The sequence below is a fragment of the Megalobrama amblycephala genome, linkage group LG6 (genome assembly GCF_018812025.1).
Source record: "Megalobrama amblycephala isolate DHTTF-2021 linkage group LG6, ASM1881202v1, whole genome shotgun sequence".
NCBI classification, from domain to species: domain Eukaryota; kingdom Metazoa; phylum Chordata; class Actinopteri; order Cypriniformes; family Xenocyprididae; genus Megalobrama; species Megalobrama amblycephala.
In genome coordinates, this window is record NC_063049.1 from 24,591,781 (window position 1) to 24,615,744 (window position 23,964).

At 36.7% G+C, this 23,964-nt stretch overlaps 1 protein-coding gene across 1 annotated transcript in view; it reads left to right on the forward strand.

The window, feature by feature from the left end:
• The first annotated feature begins 6 nt into the window (after positions 1–6).
• The window catches only part of slc49a4 (solute carrier family 49 member 4), a 56,120-nt gene continuing 32,162 nt past the window's right edge, over positions 7–23,964 (forward strand). Inside the window, exons 1-4 of the mRNA XM_048193526.1 lie at positions 7–452; positions 3,150–3,243; positions 11,972–12,240; positions 15,140–15,269. Coding sequence (XP_048049483.1) covers positions 155–452; positions 3,150–3,243; positions 11,972–12,240; positions 15,140–15,269 — 791 coding nt within the window. The 5' untranslated portion in view covers positions 7–154. The remainder of the gene's footprint in view (positions 453–3,149; positions 3,244–11,971; positions 12,241–15,139; positions 15,270–23,964) is intronic.

Genomic DNA, 23,964 nt, shown 5'->3' on the forward strand with positions numbered 1-23,964 from the left:
TTAAAGTTTGGAGCGCCGCTGAGAGTGTCATCGGTTGTTTTTGTTTCGATGGGCAGCTGACAATTGCGTGACTGCCCTAGTTTTTAATGTGTCATGTTATAGACGTTGCTGAATAGTATATAGACATTTTAAAACGTGATACCACGTCTGTTCAATGGGTGCCGTAGAAAGCACCGAAGGGGAAAGGGAACCTTTGCTGGTTCCAGCCCAGCCGGCGACAAACACCACACAGCCTGTGTTCAGCAGGGTGTATGGGAGACGATGGTTTGTTCTCACCATGTTTTCATTGTTGGGTTTTATGCAAGGAATTGTGTGGAACACCTGGGGCCCGATCCAGAACTCAGCCAAACATGTGTTCGAGTTCTCGTCGACAGATATCGCGGTGCTTGTGCTGTGGGGTCCAGTGGGCTACCTGCCCTGGCTGCTGTTTATGTGGTTGATGGATAAGAAAGGTGAGTTGTTTTGCTTTTAGTCTAGTGCCATGGCAACAGTTTCTGTAAATACAAAAAAATGATTACAGATAAAAATATGTGGCAGTATTTAGACCGATTTATTTATTGTGAGGGATCACTAATTCCACATAACTGATGATTTACATATTACGGTGTTTTAGTAAATAACCAAAGCCAATTTCATAATTTAAATGTGTAATGTACGTACAAATGAATGTTTTAACAAAATTGAGATGTCTGTGCAATTGTTTATCTCTTTTATGCTTGTTGTCCACTACAGAGAGTTGTCCGCTTTGACTCTTAATCGTTTTATGCAACTGTCCTCTTTATGTGTTTTTTTTTTTTTTTTTTTTTGACAAATATGTTGAAGCCATGTACCTTTTGAATATCTTATACTGACTTCTATTGATGTGGCCTGATGTGTAACTTAAAGTACTAACTAAAGTACTAAAAGTAATAATGTTGCAAATTATTATGTTTTAAACCATGCTTTATGTAGGTTAACAGCTGAACACCACACCACACCACACAGAAGGACTCATTACCTCCTGTGAAATAAAAATGATAAACTTTAAAAGGTAGTTCATCACATGTTAGGCCACAAAACCAGTTCTCTAACATCATATGACACAAGTCATTATGTAAGCCCGGCGTCAGTAGATGCAGTTTTCGTATTCATACTTGCCATGCCATTTTAATGAGTTTCTCATTAAGTTGAGGAAAGTACAGACGAAACAACAGCCATGTGAAACAGACATAAAGAATATATTTAATGGTAAAATTGAAGTTTATTATGTCCTATCATGTTCTTATATTATTCGTATTGTTTGATTATTTTTAAGGAAACTTCACATTATAGAACCTCAGTTCCTTTTTCTGATATTTCATACATTTCAAATAAGATATTTTGAAGGGAGCCCCTGTATGCCATTAGAGATATAGGCAAATATTAAACCTAAATTTGTTTCTGGTATTCATACACATTTGAATTATGTATTCTAAACCAAAGCTCAAATTGGTTCAGGAACCATCTGAAGGACCACATATAATAAATACTGAGCTCACCCAAAAATGAAAATTGTAACTTTAATTTAACCAAAAACTGAATCCGCTAAATTACTTTTGGCTAAATGGGTATTTCAAATCGGTATGCTGTTCTGTGCATTGTGTTCATAGGTAATAAACCAGTCGTTGTAAAGTAAAGCCATTTTTGATATTTCAGTTGAACAAATTTCAGATATTGCTGCTACTCTAGCTATCATCATTCTCAGTCACAGTGAAGTGCATCCACGCTGCTGGCGCATTTATCTTTTGTAACTTATCCATGTTGTGTGCAAAAAATAGATGCCAACACTGTCAAAAAATATCATTGACGAAGAGCAATCCGTTTCGGTCAACGGCTTTAGCCTTCCAAAGCTGTTGTTGACAAAAAAGACAGCAAACCTCTAAGAACAAGTACTTACACCATGTGTTCGGAATAAGAACTTCTGTGGAGAACAAGACTAATAACAGCTTTAATTTCAATCTTTTACTCACACAAATTTATCGTAGTGCTGTAAAATTAATTCATCGCGATTAATCGATTTTACAGGCCTATAAGTTATTGTATGACTTCAGATGTTATATAGAGAACATTTATGGTGTTTATTACATGGACAGTATGACTTATCCTTACATAAAGATTACGTTTCATATAAAAAAATAACAGTATTCTGGTTTCAAAGGACATGAAGGGGAGTAAATAATGTTGAGTGAACTGTCCCTTTAAGATAAGAATCATTGTTTGAGGAATCTGTTTTGAGCCTTGAAAATGACATTTTCGAGCCTTCCTCAAACACTCACATGGTTTGCGTTTGGAAAAGAGCGTTTGGTCAAACAGAACTGAAAGCTTATGTTTTTAAGACTTTCCCACTGCCTTTCACTTGTTATCTTACCTGAAAATAAGGTGCATTTTCAAACATCTCAAAGACTTGATAATGTCAAACAAATGTCTTCAGCTTTCAGTTTCCCCATGTTTTACACCTCATTCATTAGCGTATATAGCTAAGCGACACTCCAGTTCTGTTTATTAACACATTAACACTTTATTTGGAATCTTTGATAAGAAAGTGCATGTTGTTAAGTAAATGTATTAAGGAAAATGCTTCTAACCACATTTTCACTCTTTATCTTGAATTGGAGCATTTCACCTTCCCTTTTGTTCTCAACACGAAAGCAATTGCCACAGGCTATAAACGCCATGTCTGCCAAAAATCACAGTCCGCAGTTTCTATATTAAACTCAAAAACGTTTGTAAAGTTCACGTTTCATGAATCCAGGAAAATGCTCATGGAGTAAAGGTTTTCATTATACCTTCTGGACAAACTAACATTTGTTTTGTCACCAATAAATCATAATTAATTCCTTTTTTATGTTTTTGCTTGTATCTGATGTTGTAAAGCACATTGGTCAGCTTCTGCTGTTTTAATGGTGCTATATAAATAAATAAACTTGAAACTTATACTTGATGGTTAAAAAAAATGAACTATTCTCATCTTCTCTGATTTCCTAATCCCAATATCTTAAAGATAAGTCTGCGTAATTTGCCAGTATCTTGGAGATGGATCTGCACCAGCAAATAATCTCATCAGTTAATAAAAGCTTACAAGATATTATGTCTGTCTGATTATATCTCTTCTTCTCTGTTTTGTGCCAAAGGTTTGCGAGCATCTCTGCTGCTATCAGCGTTCTTCATGGTTCTGGGTGCAGCGTTACGAAGTGTGCCCCTCAAAGACCTGCACTACAGACGCTGGTAAGACTCACACAATATGTACACAATAAGTTAAACAATATGGTGCATCATATACACATATACTTGCTTAGCCAAACCTGCTTGGTTGGTTCCTCATCACTTGCATAATTATGCAATTCCTCAATTTCCCTATGAGATAGTTCATGAGAAGGTCAAAGATTACTTTTCCAAAAATCTTGAATTGCTCAACATTGTAAGAGCATTTATTACAATATTCACATTGTTGCAGCAAGGTATATTTAAAGTCGGCATGAAAGGGTAAATTTCCATATCTATTTTTTAAATGCATCTTAAAGGTCCCGTTTTTCATGGTTTTTTGAAGCTTTGATTGTGTTTATAGTGTGCAATATAACATGTGTTCATGTTTCGCGTGTAAAAAAACACAGTATTTTTCACATAATTTACTTATCTGTATACCGCTGTTTCCACTGTAATAAAAACGGGCTGATGACTTCCTTGTTCTATGAAGTCCCTCCTTCAGAAATACGTAACGAGTTCTGATTGTGCCAGCGGTTCCTGTGTTGTGATTCGACAGCAGCTTAGCGAACCTTGCCAGGAAAGGTCACGCCTCTTACCGTAACGTGGAGATGCACGCCGTGCTCAGTGTTACTGTAAACATGTCTTTAATTTTACCCTATCAATTTGAGCCGGAATCAGACCCGGTGATTGGACTGCGGGATGAAAATAACAGCGTTTCGACGAAATGGCGACAAACACACTCTACAAACGCAACTCTTGTGTATTCCTGTGGGCGGAGGTTAGTCAAAAAACTGTTTTAGTGACGTCATTAAAGAAGGAAGTAGAGGGATGTAGTCCAAACTGGCCGTTCGATGTAGGCGACTTCTGTTAAATAAAATATCTCGCTTGGCATTGAACTTTGAGCTTTAAAATTTTACAGATTTTATTTATACTCTAACAACAACATTACACACTAACTAAAGTTTGAAACATGGGATCACGAAGAACGGGACCTTTAATGATCTTATTGTGAACAATTCAATTCATGCATACATATGTTTCGTTTAAAAAATAATAATAATAATAAAATATATATATATATATATATATATATATATATATATTTGACATCACATTTCACTTGGATGTTCATCACAATTTGGAAGAAATGATATGTCGCTACTTCCATTACATTCGCGACTTTAAAGGTCCTTTAGAAAATTTTGATGTAGTATTTTATGCTGTTGTAGACAATGTTCTGTCTTTCTTAATGATGTTTTTTTAGGTTGGTGGCACATTTTATTGGTTATTTGTACTTTTATGTATTTGATTGTTTGAGGTATAAATTTACACATCCAAAGAAATGTTGACAGCTTGTGATTTATGCCTTGAACACCAAATATTCTATTGTGTAAATATGTTTTTGTGATCTAGACACGATTAATCATAATTGTTGATTATTCCCTTGAAATTGTAATTGCGATTATTAATTATGATTATCACAATTTACATTGAATGATGTTTTGAATAGCCTTATGCCATTGTTTGAAGCAACTGCATGCCATATTTTTATATCAAAATAAACAAGCTTAAAACACTCTTCCTGAAAAACTTTGCCTCAAATGTTAAATATACATTGGTTTGGTTTCTTCTTTAAATAAAAGAAAAGTACAAATATGCATGGTATTATAATGTTATACTAAAACTAAAATTAAAACAATGGGAAAAAACCATTAAGATAAAATGTAGAAAGAAAAAAATTGTGGCATCCATAATTGTAATCATGATTACAAATTTGATTAACTGTGCAGCTCTATGATCTAGCTGTATTTGTGTGGTTAGATGTACTTAGTAGGTTTTTTTTCACCAATGTTCAATACTCCTATCTAGAGAGCAGGGTGGCCAATATATAAATAATACAATGTAACGATAAATGAAGTCGAACATGTATTTGTCACAATATGTATGCTGACTTGAAATTCGCTGCAACACATAGGTGGAAGTGTGTTACCCATTGACAAAGGTACAGGGTACTGCTGGATGGTTGTACCACTTTAAAGATGTGACTTTTTCATTTGTTTAAATACATAGTGGTGGAACACTCTAACAGGACCACTGCGCTCTGTTTGCTTTAGATTAGGATTCTTTTACCTTTAAAATTGAATGTTCCTGTCCTCTACTGTGCTTTGTGTCCTCTTTCCATTTTCTCTCGCTCCTTCTTATCTCTTTTAAGCTTTTTCATTCACACATGGCTAACATCAGCACATCAAGAAATAACTATAGCAAACCTCTCATTGCACTTGTGAGAAAAGGAAACAAACTTTTTTTATTATTGTTAGTTTTGACAAAGAGCTAACTACACTTCTATGGACATTTAAGCAAGGTTATTAAAATGACTTTCGGTGCATGTAACTTTGTTAGATTAGCTTTTTTTGTCTGAAGTCGACTGACAATATAAAACTACATTATAAGACATCAATGAGCATAAATCATTTTATCATTGAGGCATGCAGAATATTGTTCATCCATTGAATTTAGAGAATGTGGGTCTGGTTGTGGACTGCTAAAAATGAATTCATGAAGATTGGCACTCCTCTCTGTATCTATATGATGTTATTTCCCATTTTTATTAAACCATTATCTAATAAACGTATGTAGTTAAAAGGGTCAATTATCATTTTCCATACTAATACATTACCACCATTAAGGCATTTGTATAGCTTTCTTTTTCAACTTAACATTAAGATTTTTTTTTTTTTTTTTTTTGCTAGGTAGGTTTACAGCTCCTACAGTACTGTAACAGACAGTGACACATTGACCTTCTCAGTTATATAATCTAAAATTGTGCATTTGCTTGATATAACAGGAAAAGCTTTTTAGGACGGTTACATGAGAGAGAAAGCAGAGGTTATGTTGATTGTTTTATATATTTATATATTCTATCACAAGCACATTTAAACAAAGATACATTGCAAGCAGCTATTGCCTGAAGTGACTGTTAATGTAATGGCTGATTTCAACACTGGGGCACTTAATGTGTCGAGTCTATTGATTCATACAAAGTGACTCAACTCTGTCATGTGTTTTATATTTTAGAAGCCTGGTACAGCTTATGATGTATGGTTTAAATACATTTACACCACCAGCAAACATTATTAAATGGACTGTCTTATCTCTGTGTAAAAATAGTCATCAAATCTCATATGTAGGCTTTTTTGAAATTACCAGTTGCTAGAACAGTAAAAGTACATTAGTTGCAAAAATACTGGTTGATCGCTTAGGACTTAGGCTGCGTTTACACTGCAAGTCTTAATGCACAGATTTGATCTTTTGACCACATCCAATGTTTTTTCCATTCACTTTAGACACAACTGGTATCCAATATCTGTGTTTGCATTAATTCCTACCCAGAATGATTCTTTTGGTGATTGCTTTACTTTTAGTAACTAAGCTGTTTATTTATAAAATTCACTGGGTAGAGTTTCTATGCTCCTGTTTCTATGTTTGCAATTCTGTTTCCACCTCAATAAAAAAGCTTTAGTGTGAGCACATATTGGCACATCTGCTTTAAAATATGACATTTAAAGCAATCTTTGTGGGCAGATGCATTTTCCTCGCTTTGTGGTGGCTTGGGGAATCGGATATACGTGTTTAGACAGATGTCCAGATATGTATCTGATTTAAAACCACATTTGAAAGTGCCTCAGAATGGATGTGAAATGTACTTTGTAATCTGTAGTGCTAGTGAAATACATTTTAAAAGTAACCTACCCAGCCCTGCACATGTGCAACAAATTCTGATCTGTGTCAGATGTGAGTGTAAAAAAAAAGTTTATGTCAGTGTAAACGCAGCCTAGACCCCATGACTCACACACTGTTTCTTTTTAGAGTTTAACACTGCCTGAGTCATTAGATGTGTGTGTGTTGCAAATATAAAACTTGGGATTATGGAGTGCTACTGAAATCTTTGGTTGGGCTCAGGTCACAGACACCTAAAAGATGTTAGGAAGAAGGAGGCCATACACGTCTTGCATCATGGTGACTTCAGCTGTGAATTGAGCTACCACTAGGTGTCAGCACTTGCATTAATAAACTGTAAAAAGTTACTAAAATGTAATGACCGTCTAGCATATCAAGTGATCCAGCATGTGACTGATGGTAATCATTGATATGCCGCACTAGAATGAGCCGTTCTGATCTGAATGTGCTGTTTTGTTTAAGAGTTGATGGTTTAAGGGTAAATTGGACACCATCAGATATCAGTTAGCTCAGTTTAGATGGCTTATAATGGAAGCATGTTTTTTATCAAATAGAAGAAATTTATGACAAATTATGTCATTGTATATTATTATATATTTTTTTCTTTCAGTATAACACAAAGCAATTTGGAAGAGCCTTGCAGCACTGTTGAATACAGTAGTTTATAATGAGTACTAGTATCAATCAGTTTGTTCCTACAACAATCTTATTGCTTATGTTTTTTTTGTTTTGTTTTTTTTTGACCGATGTGATAACTCTATGAACAGTGGTTGTATGCCAAAGAGCAGTGTACAGATTTTTCTAAATATATCTTTTTGTGTTCTATTGAAAAAAATAACAGCATATGTGTTTGGAACGACTTGAAGAATAGTAAATAATGACATCATTTAAATTTCTGTGTGAACTGTTTCTTTAATCAGGCCCTTTCATGGATTTCTCTGATTTTCAGTTACTTTTATTAACCTAAATCTTTATTTAGAAGCATTGATTTGGTCTCAGAATTACTGAGATTCAATCATGATAGAAAGTAGTTGCAATAAAATAGAAATTTTTTTACAATGGCATTTGATTACAAATGCCAATTGTTGTTCTCAAATCAACAGTGATTGTAGTCGCAGCAGATGTTTTCCAATAGGAAGCACACACAGATTAAAGGCTGTTGTGTGCTTCTCTATTTTTTGGCGGTGAAGAGGAGTCACTTGGTTTGAGGCACAGTGTTCCTTGCAAGCCAAACTGAACTGATATTTTAGGCAGTCTTTTTGCTATTTTTTTCCCTCTGTTGATTAAATGAAGGACATGTTTATATCACGTCTTCACTGGCTGTGATTTTTTTTAAAGGTGCTGAAGAGGATCTTTTCATCGACTGAGAAACCAAAGACTGTTACTGAGTTTTTGAAATGAGCACAAGCGTAAGAACAGCCCCCCTCCTTCGAAGGAACGCATCCCAAAACTCGTAAACACTCATATTGGAACACGAGTGTTTACCACCGGCATTCGCTGTGTCGTGTTAGTGGATTCATTATGTCGGACTCACCGCAGTTAACTCTTAATCTGCAGTTGTTACTCCTGTCTCCTGACAAAAACATTGCATGCGGCGCCTGTGGAGTGTGGAAAGTTACTGGAGCGCGCAGCCGCGCTCGTCTCTCACAAGGAACGTCACGGCAGTGATTGACAAGCCAGAGGGCCAATGTTTGGCTGATGTTTTTAAGGCCCTACCTCGTGCACAGATGATGTATATTAATATTATTCCTTTCAGTGCACCTAATAAATAGTCTTTTGTCAGTTAGTAAAGACAGTTTCAAGTAATATTGCAAAAATGTATAAAACAAAACATCCTCTTTAGCACCTGTAAGGCTGGCAGTGTGTTTTAAATTGGTTCCTCTTTTATTCTGGATTTGACTTTTAGTTTAGTTTAGTTTGACATATAATTTTGGCAGTACCATTATTATTTTGGTCAGAATAAAGCAGCCCATTTATAGAACATGTTACTCAGTCACTTTCATGGAGGTTATAAAGTTTGCATTCGAATCCTGTTAGCCCAGCAGTTTTGTTAGAAAGCAAAGAATCCTCCCTTACATTGTTCATGCATGCCAGATTAGAATCATCTAAGGCTAAATTACCACTCCTCCGCTGCCCTTACATTTCTCAGTGCGTGAGACTCATTTCTCCCTTTTCGTCTCTTGCTTTGATTCAAATCAGATTGTCGTCTGAAGAAATATAGCATAGGACACTGATTCTCAGCAGCTTTTGCTTCAGGACATCATGTGGCGACCCAACATGATATTAAAATTGTTAATCATACAAATGACAACACAACTGGCCTTAAATCAAACATTAAATATATTAATATTACCATGAACTCTTAAGTATAATATGCTAAATTGATGTGGCATGACATAGGTTGAATAGTAAATGGAAAATTTTGATTCCTAGTAAATGTGAACACACACACACACAGTGTTGGGCAGTAATGCATTACTATAGTAATGTGTTACAGTAATAATGTTACTTTTTGCAGTAACTACAGTGTAACTAATTACTAATAACATTTCAGTAGTAATATTACAGTTACCATCCAAAAAATAGCTTAATGTTATTTTTGTTGCCTCAACTGTTACTGATTTGAAATCCATCAATCCAATCATTCCTAGATTCATTTTTGTAACTTTCCCAACTCGCATGTGCAGGAGACATCACCATTGCAGCAGGCTAGCTTGGAATATGGAAAAGCTTACATTCAGCAGCTGAAAATATTGACATTGCTTTGATTTTGTCAGGAGAAATGATGACAAGAACACCATTATCAAATGCAAGTTGTGGCATGTGCCCAACCACATCCCTTTGATCTTGATATACATACCCACCTATTATCAAAAAGCTTTAAAACAAAAAAACAAAAAAAACAATTACAACCTTATGTGAATTGGTTAGACAACATACGTCATGAAATATAATCGTATCTGGGTAACAGGTGAATTATAGCTACAGTTGACATCAAGCTACACATGAGATTAATACAATGCTTTTACTAAACTCACTGTAAACCACCACTGAGTGCTTGTAATAACTAATTGTTTGAGGAGAATTTTTTTAGGTTTCACTTGAATTGAGGTAAACTTGAATTGTCGCTACCAAGTGACAGCCCTGTTTGCACCAAAATACTGTAGAATTTGATAGGATACAATCATGACATTTTTTCCTCTCTTCTACTGGCTAATAAGGTTACTTATGTTTCTATTCTTCTAATAATGCGCAATTCTTTCATTAGTTGCATTTTACTTGCATTTATTTCAGAGTAGACCCACCAGGGTAGACATTAGACAATCACTGGCATAGAAAGTCCCACGTCTACAAGTTTTTACCTATACTTAATATTATAAAACAGCTAATTCCAGCCCTGGATGGTGATTGGTCTATGCAGCGGTCCAGATACTAAAATGCACAATGCATTTATAATGATAAACACCCATTGACCACGTTGAGAGGTGTGCCTAACACTGGCCTTTATTTGATTACAATCACAATATAGTAAAGGTTCTTCTAACACTTTATTACTTAATTAAAGTAAGCTAAAAGAATCCATTCAGACTGGAATTCATTGGCCTTGATATAGTAGGCAATATCTGTAGTCATTCTTTGTACCAGAATTGTCAATTTTCATTGTTTCCAACCGTAATTGACAAACGTAAAGTCATAATAATGATCGGCTCAAGGTGTAGGATTTAGAATAATCTACGATCCAATTATGAGCTACGTGAGAGGTATCACAATGATTGCAATCAATGCAAATGTAGACCACTTCTTCTTATTCAGGAAAAAAATCCCACAGTGCACTCTAGCCCATTGCATTACAGGGAAGAACACACATGCCTTAGCATGAATATAGTGTCACAGGGGCTAATGTCAGTCAAGAAACATGCTATATGAATGCATAAACACCTTTCTGCAGAATCAGATGTCAACACGCTGGAACAAAAGACAGGAATAGTCGAGGGATCTTTCACATAATATTTGATAGGGGATTGAGAAGAGCATTGCATGATTGATGACTTAGTTTGAACTAAAATCTTTTGCGGACTGTAAGGTTCAAGAACCTTTTAAAGGGCTGTTTAAATGTTGTATATGATGTGTGCTGACCAAAGCAAATGCACTTGTGAGCTGGTTTTAAAGTATACTATCAATCCTCCACTTCAGAGATTTTCTCAAACACTCTTCCACAAGCCACAGTGAAGAACTTGACATCTTCATGAACACAAGAATAGCCTTTAAAACATTTTGTTCAGTTTGTGACAATTGCTAGGAAGGAACTAGAAAAAAACCTGACACAAGAAACTTCTTGATCGTTATGATAGTGATTACCATGAACGTAAAAGATCATTTCGGTCTGGTTTTGTGTGCGTCTGGGCAGTAGAAAATGGAAAAGTGTTTCAGTCACTCTCTATCTTTGCCAATGCTGAAGATCTATTCTGGGGACAAGCACTGCAGCGTTTACTCAGGCAGTTAGGCTATCACAAGTCTCCCCGCTGGGACTCAGTCATCCTGTCTCACAGATAAAGCTCTTTTGTTTCCCCTGCTATCAAGCCTCAACTCTGATAGAACTCTGATGGAGGGACTGCATCAATTTGTGTTTAGAAACCAACACATCTCAGGTGATTGCATTTGTAACCATTTTTTAATTTAAATGGTTAATGCTCTCAGACATTTGTCTGACATGCATTAATTTGAATAAGGAAATTAAGTATATATAGAAATAAAATATCATAGATACCTTTTTTGACTTGGACCAGTATAAGCAACAGCCCAGAAAACCCTAGCTACTGCATTGCAACATCCTAAAAACTCTCAGATCACTTAATCAACGCATATCAATGCCCTGGAAGGCAAACATTGTGCAATATAGCATTGTGACTGTGATTTTTACAGGAAAATACATTGTGTCTTTGTGTCATTGTGTACTCATGGTGTCTTTCATCCCCCCCCCCCCCCCACCCTTTTTTTTTAAAATCTACAGGTTGATTCATGGAGGACAACTTTTAAATGGTTTAGCTGGTCCTACCATTATGAGTGCCGGTCCTCTCCTTTCTACTACTTGGTTTGCTCCTGATCAGAGGGCAACGGCCACTGCTATTGCATCACTTATTGGCTACCTGGGGTCAGCCTGTGCCTTTCTGATTGGTCCATTAGCTGTCCCTGCACCCAACGACACTGAGAAATTGGGAAGCACCATCTACTGGAACCAAAACCACATAGGAGACAGGATACAGTTTGTTCTTTATGCAGGTACGGTGTTGTCAGCTGACAATCCAGCAACAGCATTCATTCTGAATAAATATTAAATTATTTTAAGCTTTTGCCATATAGAAAAGCAATCACAAGAAAGCCATCCATGGTGGCTCTCCAAATACCACAATCAAACGTCTTAACGTAGTTTGCGTTCACCTTGCTATAAAGATTGCCTCACATTGTTCTGCTTAACTGATTCAGAAAATTAAAACATTTAGAGAGAGAGAAATTGTGCTTATAATAGATTGATACTCTGTCTCTGTTTAAATTGAAAGATGTTGCCTTTACGTTCATACATAGAAAAGACATTGATTTGCTTGTAGTTTAGAGGTCATTGTGACACTTACTGCAACATTGGGCCACTTACTGCCACTTACTTTGTTATCTCCACAACGCTTTAGCTGATTCAGACCAAACTTGGTTTGTGTTATGACAACCATGATCTGAGGGTACCTGCACAGTTTTGGCACAGTGCCTCCTAGTGTTCAGGAAAATTTGGGGTGTCGACCATTTTGAATTTGGTTGTAAAATGCTATATTTTATGAATGCTTTGGGGTATCATTACCAAACTCAGTAAGTGTTTTGAGAGAAGCACCACCTTGTAGTCAAAAATTATGATGAAATTTCAAAAAATGCTAATAGCTTTTGATTAATTTTGCCTATTTAAAATAGGCAAGTGAAATGGATTCCTTGGGTCATGCTGAGAACAATAGATGCCAATTTTGCCATAGTCAGCTGAACTTCCTGTCTGCCATTTTTATTTTCTTTGAAAACCTACTTTTTTTGAGCTCCTCCTAGACCGTTTGTCCAATTTTCACCAAATCCGATTCAGATCATCTTTAGCCCATGCTGGCAAAAAGTTATGGATTTCGTGTCAATAGACGAAAACATTTTCATATACTGCATCTACAAATTTGATGGCATAATTGCAAACTGCATCTGAGAAAGATTTATCTGGAAAGATTGAACATATTGACACCAAACTTTGTGTGTTATTTTCACCCAACTCTGACCACTCCAGATCAATTTGGTGTCAGCGCCACCCTTAATTACTGCTTGTAGCTATATATTCTTATTATTAATCACAGTTAAAAATATAAATATTAATATTTTTGTGGAAAGTGAAGCATTTTTCCCAAAATTCTTTGATGAATAGAAAAGAAAAGCATTTGTTTGAAATAGAAATCTTTTGTAACATTATAAATGTAAATGATAATAAAAGTATCAATTTCTTTCATAAAATCTTACTGGCCCCAAACTTTTGTGTACAGTAGTGTTTATCTTAATATGTACCATTACTGTGATATAAAATTTGCTTAAAGGTGCCCTACAATTAAAAATTGAATTTACCTTGGCATAGTTGAATAACAAGTGTTCAGTACATGGAAATGACATACAGTGAGTCTCAAACACCATTGTTTCCTCCTCCTTATGTAAATCTCATTTGTTTAAAAGGCGAATCTCAACATAACACCGACTGTGACGCAACAGTCGGGATCATTAATATGTACGCCCCCAATATTTGCATATGCCAGCTCATGTTCAAGGCATTAGACAAGGGCAGCCAGTATTAACATCTGGAGCAGCACAGCCGATTCATCAGACTAGGTAAGAAAGCAAGAACAAAAGCGAAAAATGGCAGATGGACCAATAATAACTGACATGATCCATGATTACATGATATTTTTAGTGATATTTGTAAATTGTCTTTCTAAATGTTTCATTATCATGTTGCTAATGTACTGGTAAAGGTGGTTAAAGTTATTATCATTTCTTACTGTATTTACAGAGACAAGACTGTCTTTATTTGTTATTTTTTAAACACTTGCAGTCTGTATAATTCATAAACACAACTTCATTCTTTATAAATCTCTCCAACAGTGTGTAATGTTAGCTTTAGCCACGGAGCACTATCAAACTCATTCAGAATCAAATGTAAACATCCAAATAAATACCATACTTACGCGATTAGACATGCTGCAAACACTTTGTAAAGATCCATTTTGAGGGTTATATTAGCTGTGTGAACTTTGTTTATGTTGTTTAAGGCAAGCACGAGCTCCGTGGGCGGGGAGCAGGAGAATTTAAAGGAGCCGCAGCCTGAATCGGTGCATATTTAATGATGCCCCAAAATAGGCAGTTAAAAAACTGCATAAAAAAAATTCTATGGGGTATTTTGAGCTGAAACTTCACAGACACATTCAGGGGACACCTTAGACTTATATTACATCTTTTGAAAATACGTTCTACGGCACCTTTAATAAATCTGTATTTTATGACTGAAAGTATACATTTATAGAAACAGTACTGTAGAAATTAACTAGCTAAATAAAAGTGTGATCTGTCCAAGAAAACTGCACTTATTTTATCATGTGGACAGTGCCCAGGAGGACACAAAATTTAGGAACTCAACCTGAAGCCTGTGCTGGCAGAGACAGTGCATCTGGTTTTGAGATACTGTATGCCAAATTTATTGGCTACCTCAATGCTCAATAATGAACTTGGTCGCACCGTCACAGATTCCAGCACTGGATGAGCTCGTTGGAAAGCAAGAGCTTTTCGTGTACTAGGGTTAATGAGCTGATCAGTTGTTTCATTGTGCATTTCCTCCCTCTACAGGATTGTAATAAATCTGCTAGACTCATGGTTAACTCTAGATTAATGCGAGCCATCTAATGACCGTTAATGATGTTGGTTTGGATGCTACTCCATCTCTCATTAATTTGAATTTAGTATCTGAAAATTGCACTGGAATGCCAGGCGCGTTAAGCTCTTTTTCTAATTAACAGAGATAGATTAAGTCTGAATCCGTAAAATCTTTGTGAGATTTGATGTTGACACTGTGGCCGCATGATAAATGTTGTGTTGTTTTTTGTTTTTTTTTGTGAACTTGCAGAGTTTGGGATGATTGCAGCACTTTTCGTGGTTGTGCTGTTCTACTTCCCATCCAGACCGCCCATCCCTCCCAGCGTGGCAGCGGCTAGCCAACGTCTCAGCTACAGGAGCAGTATCTGCAGGCTACTGAGGTATAACAATGATCCTTCTTTACCAGATTGCTGTAACTGTTTTGAAAAGAGATTTGTTAAAGGAATGGAGGTTTGGAAGTAGGAATAGTTCAACTGAAATGAAAATAAAGTCTTCTACACTTACACAGAGAAGTAACTGTGCACTACTAATTGGTTCTTGCGCCTGTTAAAGCACCCCAGGTTAAAATGCAGATGCACTGAAATCAATGAATAACTTTGATCTATTTCACACAGAGCAGGTTTTAAAGGGTTTGAATACACTAACGTTCAAATGTTTGGGGCTTGTAAGATATTTTAATGTATTTAAAAATGCTCATCAAGGCTGCATTTATTTTGTTAAAAAAATAAAAATGTTAAAAATATTAGAAATGTAATTTATTTCTGTCATGGAAAAAAGCAGACATTTTTAGCAGCCATTACTCCAGTCTTAAGTGTCACATGATCCTTCAGAAATCAGAAATGCTTGTGGAAACTGTAAAAAAAACAAACAAAAAAAACATATATATATATATATATATATATATATATATAACTTTTTTCAGGATGCTTTGATAAATACAAGTTCAAAAGAACAGCATTTATATGAAACAGAAAATTATTGTAACAATGTAAGTCTTTCACTTGTGATCAATATACTGCATCCTTGCTAAATAAAAGAAAAAGAAAGAAAGAAAAAGAAAGAAAAAACTCACTGACCCCAAACTTTTGAACAGTACTGCATATTTCACAAGTCATATTGAATACTTTGGTACATTTTTCTTCTTGGTGCTTGAATCGCTAACTGCCATTGTTTTATGGAAAAGAGCAACTGAGCAATATTCTGCTAAATATCTGCTTTTGTGTTCTTCTGAGGACAAACCACCTGATCAATCCAACTGATTCGGAATGGCATAAGAATGAATAAATGATTTAAAAAAACCTGGGCTGGGTTTCCCGATAATGTTGTCTCTTAGCGCGCTACGAAGACTCTAAAGGTAGACCTTAACTGAAGATATACCGTTTCTAGGCGTGTTCCCCGAACTATCCCTTAGGAGGTTGCTTAAGGTATATCTTCTTAAGGGCGACGTTACCAGGTGCTGTCCATGGCGGCGGTGCTGACATTTTTTCTATAAAAAGAAGCACTTCAGAAGTAGAAATTGCATTTATCAGGACTCATGGGCTGTTATAAAATTAATTCAAATTGCAAACTAAATCTATATTGTAATTTATCTATATTCTGGGGGCGCGGAGCCCCCATCAGCGTGAGTTTAAGGCGACCGTTATTTTAGAACAAAGTTTTAATTCCTTGGAGACGCGTCATGCAGCTGACAGACATGTCGCGTTTATATGGTTTTTTTTATTTTTTTATTCAAAATATTCACAAATTTGTTAACTATATCATGAATTTTATGATATATTCCGATTGTAAAATATGTGGAAGTGAATGTGTTTTGTCACGCGATGAGTTTGCACGGCAAGTCAGAGATGTCGGATTTACGAAATCTTGCCCAAAATACATAAAAGTATGTGGCCGGTGAACTGGGAGAAGAATAAACTTTATTGTTTCATACACAATGCTTGTCTGATATAAATAAAACACTTTGTCCTATATAATTGAAAGGGTTATTGTTGCAGCTTCCGTAGACATCAGTGTATGGAATTTGATTTTAACAAACTATAAATGTCTTCTTATGCAGTAGCCTACTTAATTCAAATGTGTATTTAAATGTCTGAAACATAAAATAAACCTGATGAGGTTAAAAACACAGAATAGTTGTGACACATGACAAGCGCAGAGCGCGTGTCAGTCTCTGGATCAGCGCTAAAGCACATTTGAATTTATCAGTGAATCTTTGCATTTTATTCTTTGCATTTTATTGCATTTATGCCATAATCCTAATCGAACACTAGGTGTATTACAGCTTCAGAATTATATTTGTATTGACTGTCAACAGTGATAAGCTGTTAAGAGTGGCTAGAGTGCTAAGAGTGCTCCAGACCAACCTTACGAAAGTATGACTTACAGAAGATATACTTAACTAAGAACGTTTCGGGACACGCATATTAACGTTAAGGTACAGCTTAAGGTATAATTTAAGAACGACGTAGAGTTAAGAAGGTTTCGGGAAACCCAGCCCTGGCCCTTTAAAAATCCAAGTGCAAAAATTCAAACATTTGAAAAGACCTAAACACAATATAAACTGTATTTGAAAATGGATTCAGAGCACGAATATCAGTGTTCCTCATTGGCATTCAAGAGATTTTGCGCTGGGTATATCTGCACATGGACACAAAAATGGACATCTGTTATTTTAGGCCCTTTTTAACCTCCAGATACTGTCTCCCTGATCTCAGCACGGTCTCTGAAGTTTTACTATTGCTTTTACAAAAGAGAATCTTAATGAACAGGATCTTGTCATTTTGCCACTCACCATATGCTGTGGTTGTCATTTAATACACATCAAAGACATCAAAGATCCTTTCCCTGCAGATTAATTACCAAGCCTTATGATGTCACATGCTGACCATCCTTAATTAATAGAACATCTTAATCAGTACACTTAGAAACCCAGTGAAGTTCATCAAGGCCAGTGTGACCACAGTGGCATTGTTACAGCTAGTCAGAATCCTCTTGATGTAGTCTCACCCGCAACGCTTGGGGAGGTTGATATTCACAGATCAGAGGAAGCCATCCCTGCTTTGAATATGTTCTCACATCAACACTAGAGGAATTGGCTGAAATGTGTGGACTGGAAAGGACTGTTGTCTGCAGTTCGACCCCCTCTGAGGAACGCCAGAACTTTCCCACTCACAGCAGAGCTGAAAGCAAAGAGAAGAACAAACATGAATGGACGGAGTTATCCTATCGAGACTGTAATGCTGTCTGGAGTCTCTCCGATAGGCAGAGTTCCAGTAGCCGTTTCACATTTGTATCTGAATGAAGCAGCAGATTGGTAGAGCTTTGTAAAACCGCTAGTCTACAGGGACAGTTCATTGGATACGGACTGGGTTTGTGCGATCATGATTGTATTTCACCTCCAGTCTCTGAACTCCTAAGCCCTTGGCTCACCTTACTTTACTAAATCTTTAACGTTTTCAAGCCAGATTTGCTTGTTGCAGAGAGCATCATAATTTCATTGTTCTTTTAAAGGAACCGTTATCCAGCGTTTGATTACTGCACTAACAGTGATGATAGAATAGTTTTAGTATTAATGGACTGTGTGTTAAAAATGACCATGTCTTGCACAATCCTCTTCTTGGGGTATTAGATCCCAACGGGGCCTGCCAAGGACAAATGGCACTTAGCTGATGATCCTTCTGGCTTGATGGCTCCCCCAAACCTGTCAAAGGAAAGGAAAGAAAGGCTTTCTCATCATATCCCATAATCTAAATAAGCTCTTGGTGGGGAAAAAAGCTGCATGGATATCGATCTCCTCCAGCTGTGAGGTTAATGAAGGGGTTACAGTTGGGAGAAAGGGTTCTCCATCAACACCTTTTTTTTTTGCCATTGCCTTCTTTAAGGCTGCTATGAGACACTGAAAGCATGCTTTGATTTCTCCACGCACTTTCCTGTTAATAGACTGTAGATGGTAGAACTTCCTTCACATCTAGCAATTCATACCTGGAGGTAATTATGTGTAGCGTTTCCGCCATTTTGTGGTGAAAGCGAGTCGCAGGTCATTAGTTTCTATATCAATATCAGCTGCTTTGTTAAAACAAAATGTACATTAAAGCTGAAATCCAACCTGAATGATGACAATACAGAATAAAATACTATCACTAGTGATCATCAAATCCTTTTAACAGTTTATTTTACAGACTTTGTGTTTGTCTTCCACTTTTTTTACAAAAACTTTGCTCTCTAGAAACCCAGTCAGTTTGGGTTAAAATTCTTTAAAAGATCTAGTATTAGCATTAGGCTCATAAATACTGAATTAATACCAACATGTAAAATTAAAGGGGACCTATTATGCCCCATTTTACAAGATGTAAATTAAGTCTCTGATGTCCCCAGATTGTGTATGTGAAGTTTTAGCTCAAAATACCTCACAGATAATTTTTTATAGCATGTTAAAATTGCCACTTTTAGTGATTGAGCAAAAACGAGCCGTTTCAGTGTGGTCTCTTTAAATGCAAATGAGCTGCTGTGCTCGGCCTGAGAGGGCGGAGCTTCACGAGCTGATTCTCCAGTGTTATGATTCAGTCAGGACGCACTATAATGTCAGAAACTGCTAATATATGCTGCATGGAGATAGAACAGGTATAGTTTAGTTCAATTACGGCTATAACTTATATTGTCTTCTTGTTTTTATCCACTATATTAGTACAGGCCTGTTGTACCATCCAAATGATGGCCAAAACTTTACAGATGAGTTTTATAACGTTTATTGTACTTCACACTGCCAGGGATCTGGAAACGGCTTGTTCTGAGACACTGCTTATGATTTATGGGGATTCACTGTAAGGTGGTTGTGTAAACACACTGCCAACACACATTTATGTCCAAACACCATGCAAAAGTGAATTTTGCAAAATAGGTCCCCTTTAAATTAAGGACATGCATCAGAAAAATTGGGAATGTTGGACAATAAATATATGAATATAACAGCTTGATTTAGCAGTTTTGTCTAATGTCCGTTAAAGCAAAAGTGTCCAAAAGTGGAAATTATGCGATAACAGACAGAGCAATGCATCATGTATGATAATATCATTGTTTATAGCATGATCCATTAAAACGTACTAATATATATAATATTTCAATTCAGACCTAGTGATACTATTATTTTGTCTGGCTATCACCAGACCAAGCTCAATTTAAAATTGAACATTGGTCTGGGGAGTTTGCTATGTATTTCCTACTGCACAAGAGGCTTGATCAACGAGCATTATTAATGCAATTGGATAGTCCTTCAACCAATCAGATCAATGATCCGGGTGACGTACTTTTTCAGAGCGATGCGAAAACTCCAGACAGGCTTAGTTTGTATTGGTTTGTAGCATTGATCAGCGGTTTGCAGAAGCAGCAGGGGCATCGAGCGATTTTTGCAAATTGTGCAAAAAAACATGAAAGTGAGTGGTATTTACACCCAGTCTAGCGATTTGTTTGCTAAACCAAAGAAGTCATTTAGCATCATTGAGAGGTTAAAAGGAATTGACAGTCATGCGAGAGACGTCATCGTGTTATACCCGCCCAGAGCCATAGAAAGAGCTCTGTACCCGCCAATGGCGAGCAAGGTGGATAAGCCAGTCTGTGATTGGTTCCCGCAGAAGTGTAACAGATGCAGCAGAAATGAATGTACGGGTTTCCAGACTGAGTTGCCGGGCGAAATCAAATCGCCGGCAGATGAGGCTGGGTTTACCCAGTCTAACTATTATTACTATTACTCCACAAGGTCTGTATATTGTTTGCTGCAAACATGATGATCTTAAATTCATTAATTATTAATTTACTATTAATAAATGTGTAAAGTTGCATAAAATGGAAATACTCAAGAAAGTAGGCTAACTACGTTACCTCAGATGGTTGAATGGTTGGATTCCACAACAGGTAAAATAAACATATATATAAGACAATACATAATTTACTGTAGGAGCCATACAATTTACTAACTAACTAATTACCGTAAAATTTTACTAATTGTGACTTAATTTAAAAAACTGTTCTATTGCGCTTCTGATTTGGCAGTGAAATTCGCCGATTTTGGGTGCGTAAGATGTGAAGGATTCTATGGTCCAGTTAGTATTTTCACCCCATAATGGCGGCCGCGCTACCGGAGTGCCATCTAGTGGCTTTTACCCAAAAATTATCAGAGTGTCGCCTCTTGGGTTCTTTACTCTTTGGTAAAATCCTCTGCATAGCTCGCGAACTTGCAGGCTCAGCTGAAGTATGCATCAAGGGCACATAGCAGCCGCATAGGGGGCGCTTGAGAGCACCCATCTCAAAGCTAAAATGATGAATGGGACACCTTACGGTCTTGTGGCCTTAATGGACACGTGCACGCGACAGCCATTGTAAGTCCACAAGACCAAAATTGCTATGAAGTGTGCCATTTGGGATTTAGCCAGTGTATTTTTTAAAGATGATTTTCTCTGAAAAACAAAAACCTTTAGAAAGAAGCTCACATTCTTAGAATCTCCATAGAACTGCAGCTGAAATGCTAGAAACAAGATGCTAAATTGCAATTTGAATTACAAATGTACTTTTTTATTTAGAAAAGAAATATATAGAAATTCTATAGAAAATTGTACAAAATTTATATATACACTTTTATATTAAAGGGGGGGGGGGGGGGGGGTGTAATGCTATTTCATGCATTCTGACTTATTTACACTGTTAAAGAGTTGCAAAGAGTTGCTAAACATGGCCAAAGTTTCAAAACACGAGTTGGACTTATGACAGAGTATTTCTGTACCAAATACACTACTTCCGGTTGTGGACATGTTTCGACGAATTTTTTCAAGTATGACCTTTATGACATCATAAAAGGGCGGAATAGGCACTTCTCCCTGATAAGCGTGCACACACACATCACCCAGAGCAAGAGCACGCCCATCAGCGGGATTCGTTCGGGATACGGAAGCCGAGAGATTTTTCAACAATGGCTGTGTCCCAATTCAGGGGCTGCATACATCATCGAGGCAGTCTCATTTAAGAAAAATAACCGTTAGATTGCAACGCAAGAAAGAAATTACAATATTTTACACCTCACAATGAATATCAGTCAATTTTAATACGGTTACTTTTCTTAAAAAAAGACATACTTGATGACGTATGCAGCCTTCAAATGCGACCTCTGGAGGACGCAGACTCCGAAATAAGACACAGCTCCTGTCACCAAAGGAGTGTGTTTTTGGTTGTGAGGGAAAGATTACCTTCTTCAACTTCCCAAAGAACCCAGCATTAAGGGAACAGTGGATGAAGTTTGTTTTTTTTGTCCGAGTTTTGCACGTATGTTTGTTTGTTCCTGGGATTTCGGTGATGAATACTTTGTAAACAAGTCCCAGTTCGGTGCTGGATTTGCAGATCGCGAGTGGTGAGTAAAGCTGCATCTGATGTCTGTGTTTTGTTGGCAGTCGGCATGCAAGTGCATAAAATGTAAACAACACGAACGTTTTTGTTCCCTTTTTATTTATAATGATGTCACAGCTTGCAGACGATCTCTATGCAAAAGCTTCACGCGCTCGTGACTCTTTAGCTCTGCCCAGGAGCTCTGCTTTTTTCGGAAAGACTCGGTATAGCATATCTATCTTTTATAAATATGATAAAACTGAAGACTTATTGGAGATATGAAGGATGCAATATTACTCTATATGTACTCAAGATTAACATGAGATTTGCAGAAACTGTGTGTGATTATAATCTTATTATCTCAATTTTGCACAAGCCTGGAAAGGTCTAATCTGTTTGTGCATGTTCACACCTTTATAGGAACCATTATCCAGTGTTTGATTTCTGCTGTAAAAGTGATGATATAATAGTATTGGTGTTGATGGACGTGGTGTTAAAAATGGCTGTCTTGCATAATCTTCATTTTGTGGTATTAGATCCTGTAGTGATTTTGGACTAGCCTCACTCGAGGGTACCACAAATTTAGTGGTTTATGGTCTTAAATATTAATATTAATATTTTGTATTAATATTTATATTGAGTCAGATGATTCCTTCCAATATTTTCGGGCCACCAGTCAAGTTTCACCTTGACAATAAAGAACAATCATGGAAGATTGTTGACTGAATTACAATTATATGAATTGGAGGAAGTTCATCATCTGACCAATCTGAAGGATTTGTGAGATATCGTTAACTTTTAGAGCCTCTTACTGTATTATCAACACAAGGAAGACACAAGTGTAATAAATGGATTTTATTAACAAAAGGATAGACAAGAGTAACTAACAACTACTGAATGGATAAAGTGCAAAAAGACTGATAAATGCAAGTGGATGAGTTGGATGTTACTATGGCAGTTACAAGTTAATCTTATGGAAAGATAAACTGTAGTTTCTCTAGAAGAAATAAGGCAAACCTTATTCTGAATTCAACAAATAAACCGAGAGATTATTTGTTATCAACTGATATCAGCTATGCAAGATCTAATGCAAATTAGATAATCATATACTGACAGTATACACTAATGCCAAGGTCTCTAGAAAGAGGTTTGGTAAGTGATATTTACGTCTGCCTGGTCGTACTGAATCCGAAGGTGACGTCTTCCACTTGTTGAGCTGAGCAGCGTTGCAGTGGGAAGAAAGGAGTTGGAATCCGGTTCACAGACTTGAACACGAAGTACTTGTGAACGTTGAACTCCTGGAGCACAGAGAAGGTCTTTTCCTGGAACACGCAGAAGAAGAAGCCTTGAAGAAGCCTTGAAGAAGCCTTGAAGAAGCCTTGAAGGTTCTGATGTCTGTGCAGATGATCCTTATTCTCTGGAACATGCAGATGGAAGGATCTTTAGATTCTGAAGTAGAGTGCAGATCCGGAACACGCAGATCTGGAGGATCTCTGATGAGAGGATTGAAGTTGGTACAGAAGATATCTTGAAGATGGGGGGGCTAAGCTTGTAGTCGTTGTCTCTGTTGCAGTTTTCAAACTCCCCAAATTCACTTCTTGCAGAACTTCCTTGTTTCTCTCTTTAGAGCTTCAGTGTCTTGAGAGAGCAACTTCACAACTCTGTAGAGTTGGACTTAGCTTAGCACATCTTGGGACCAGAACCTTG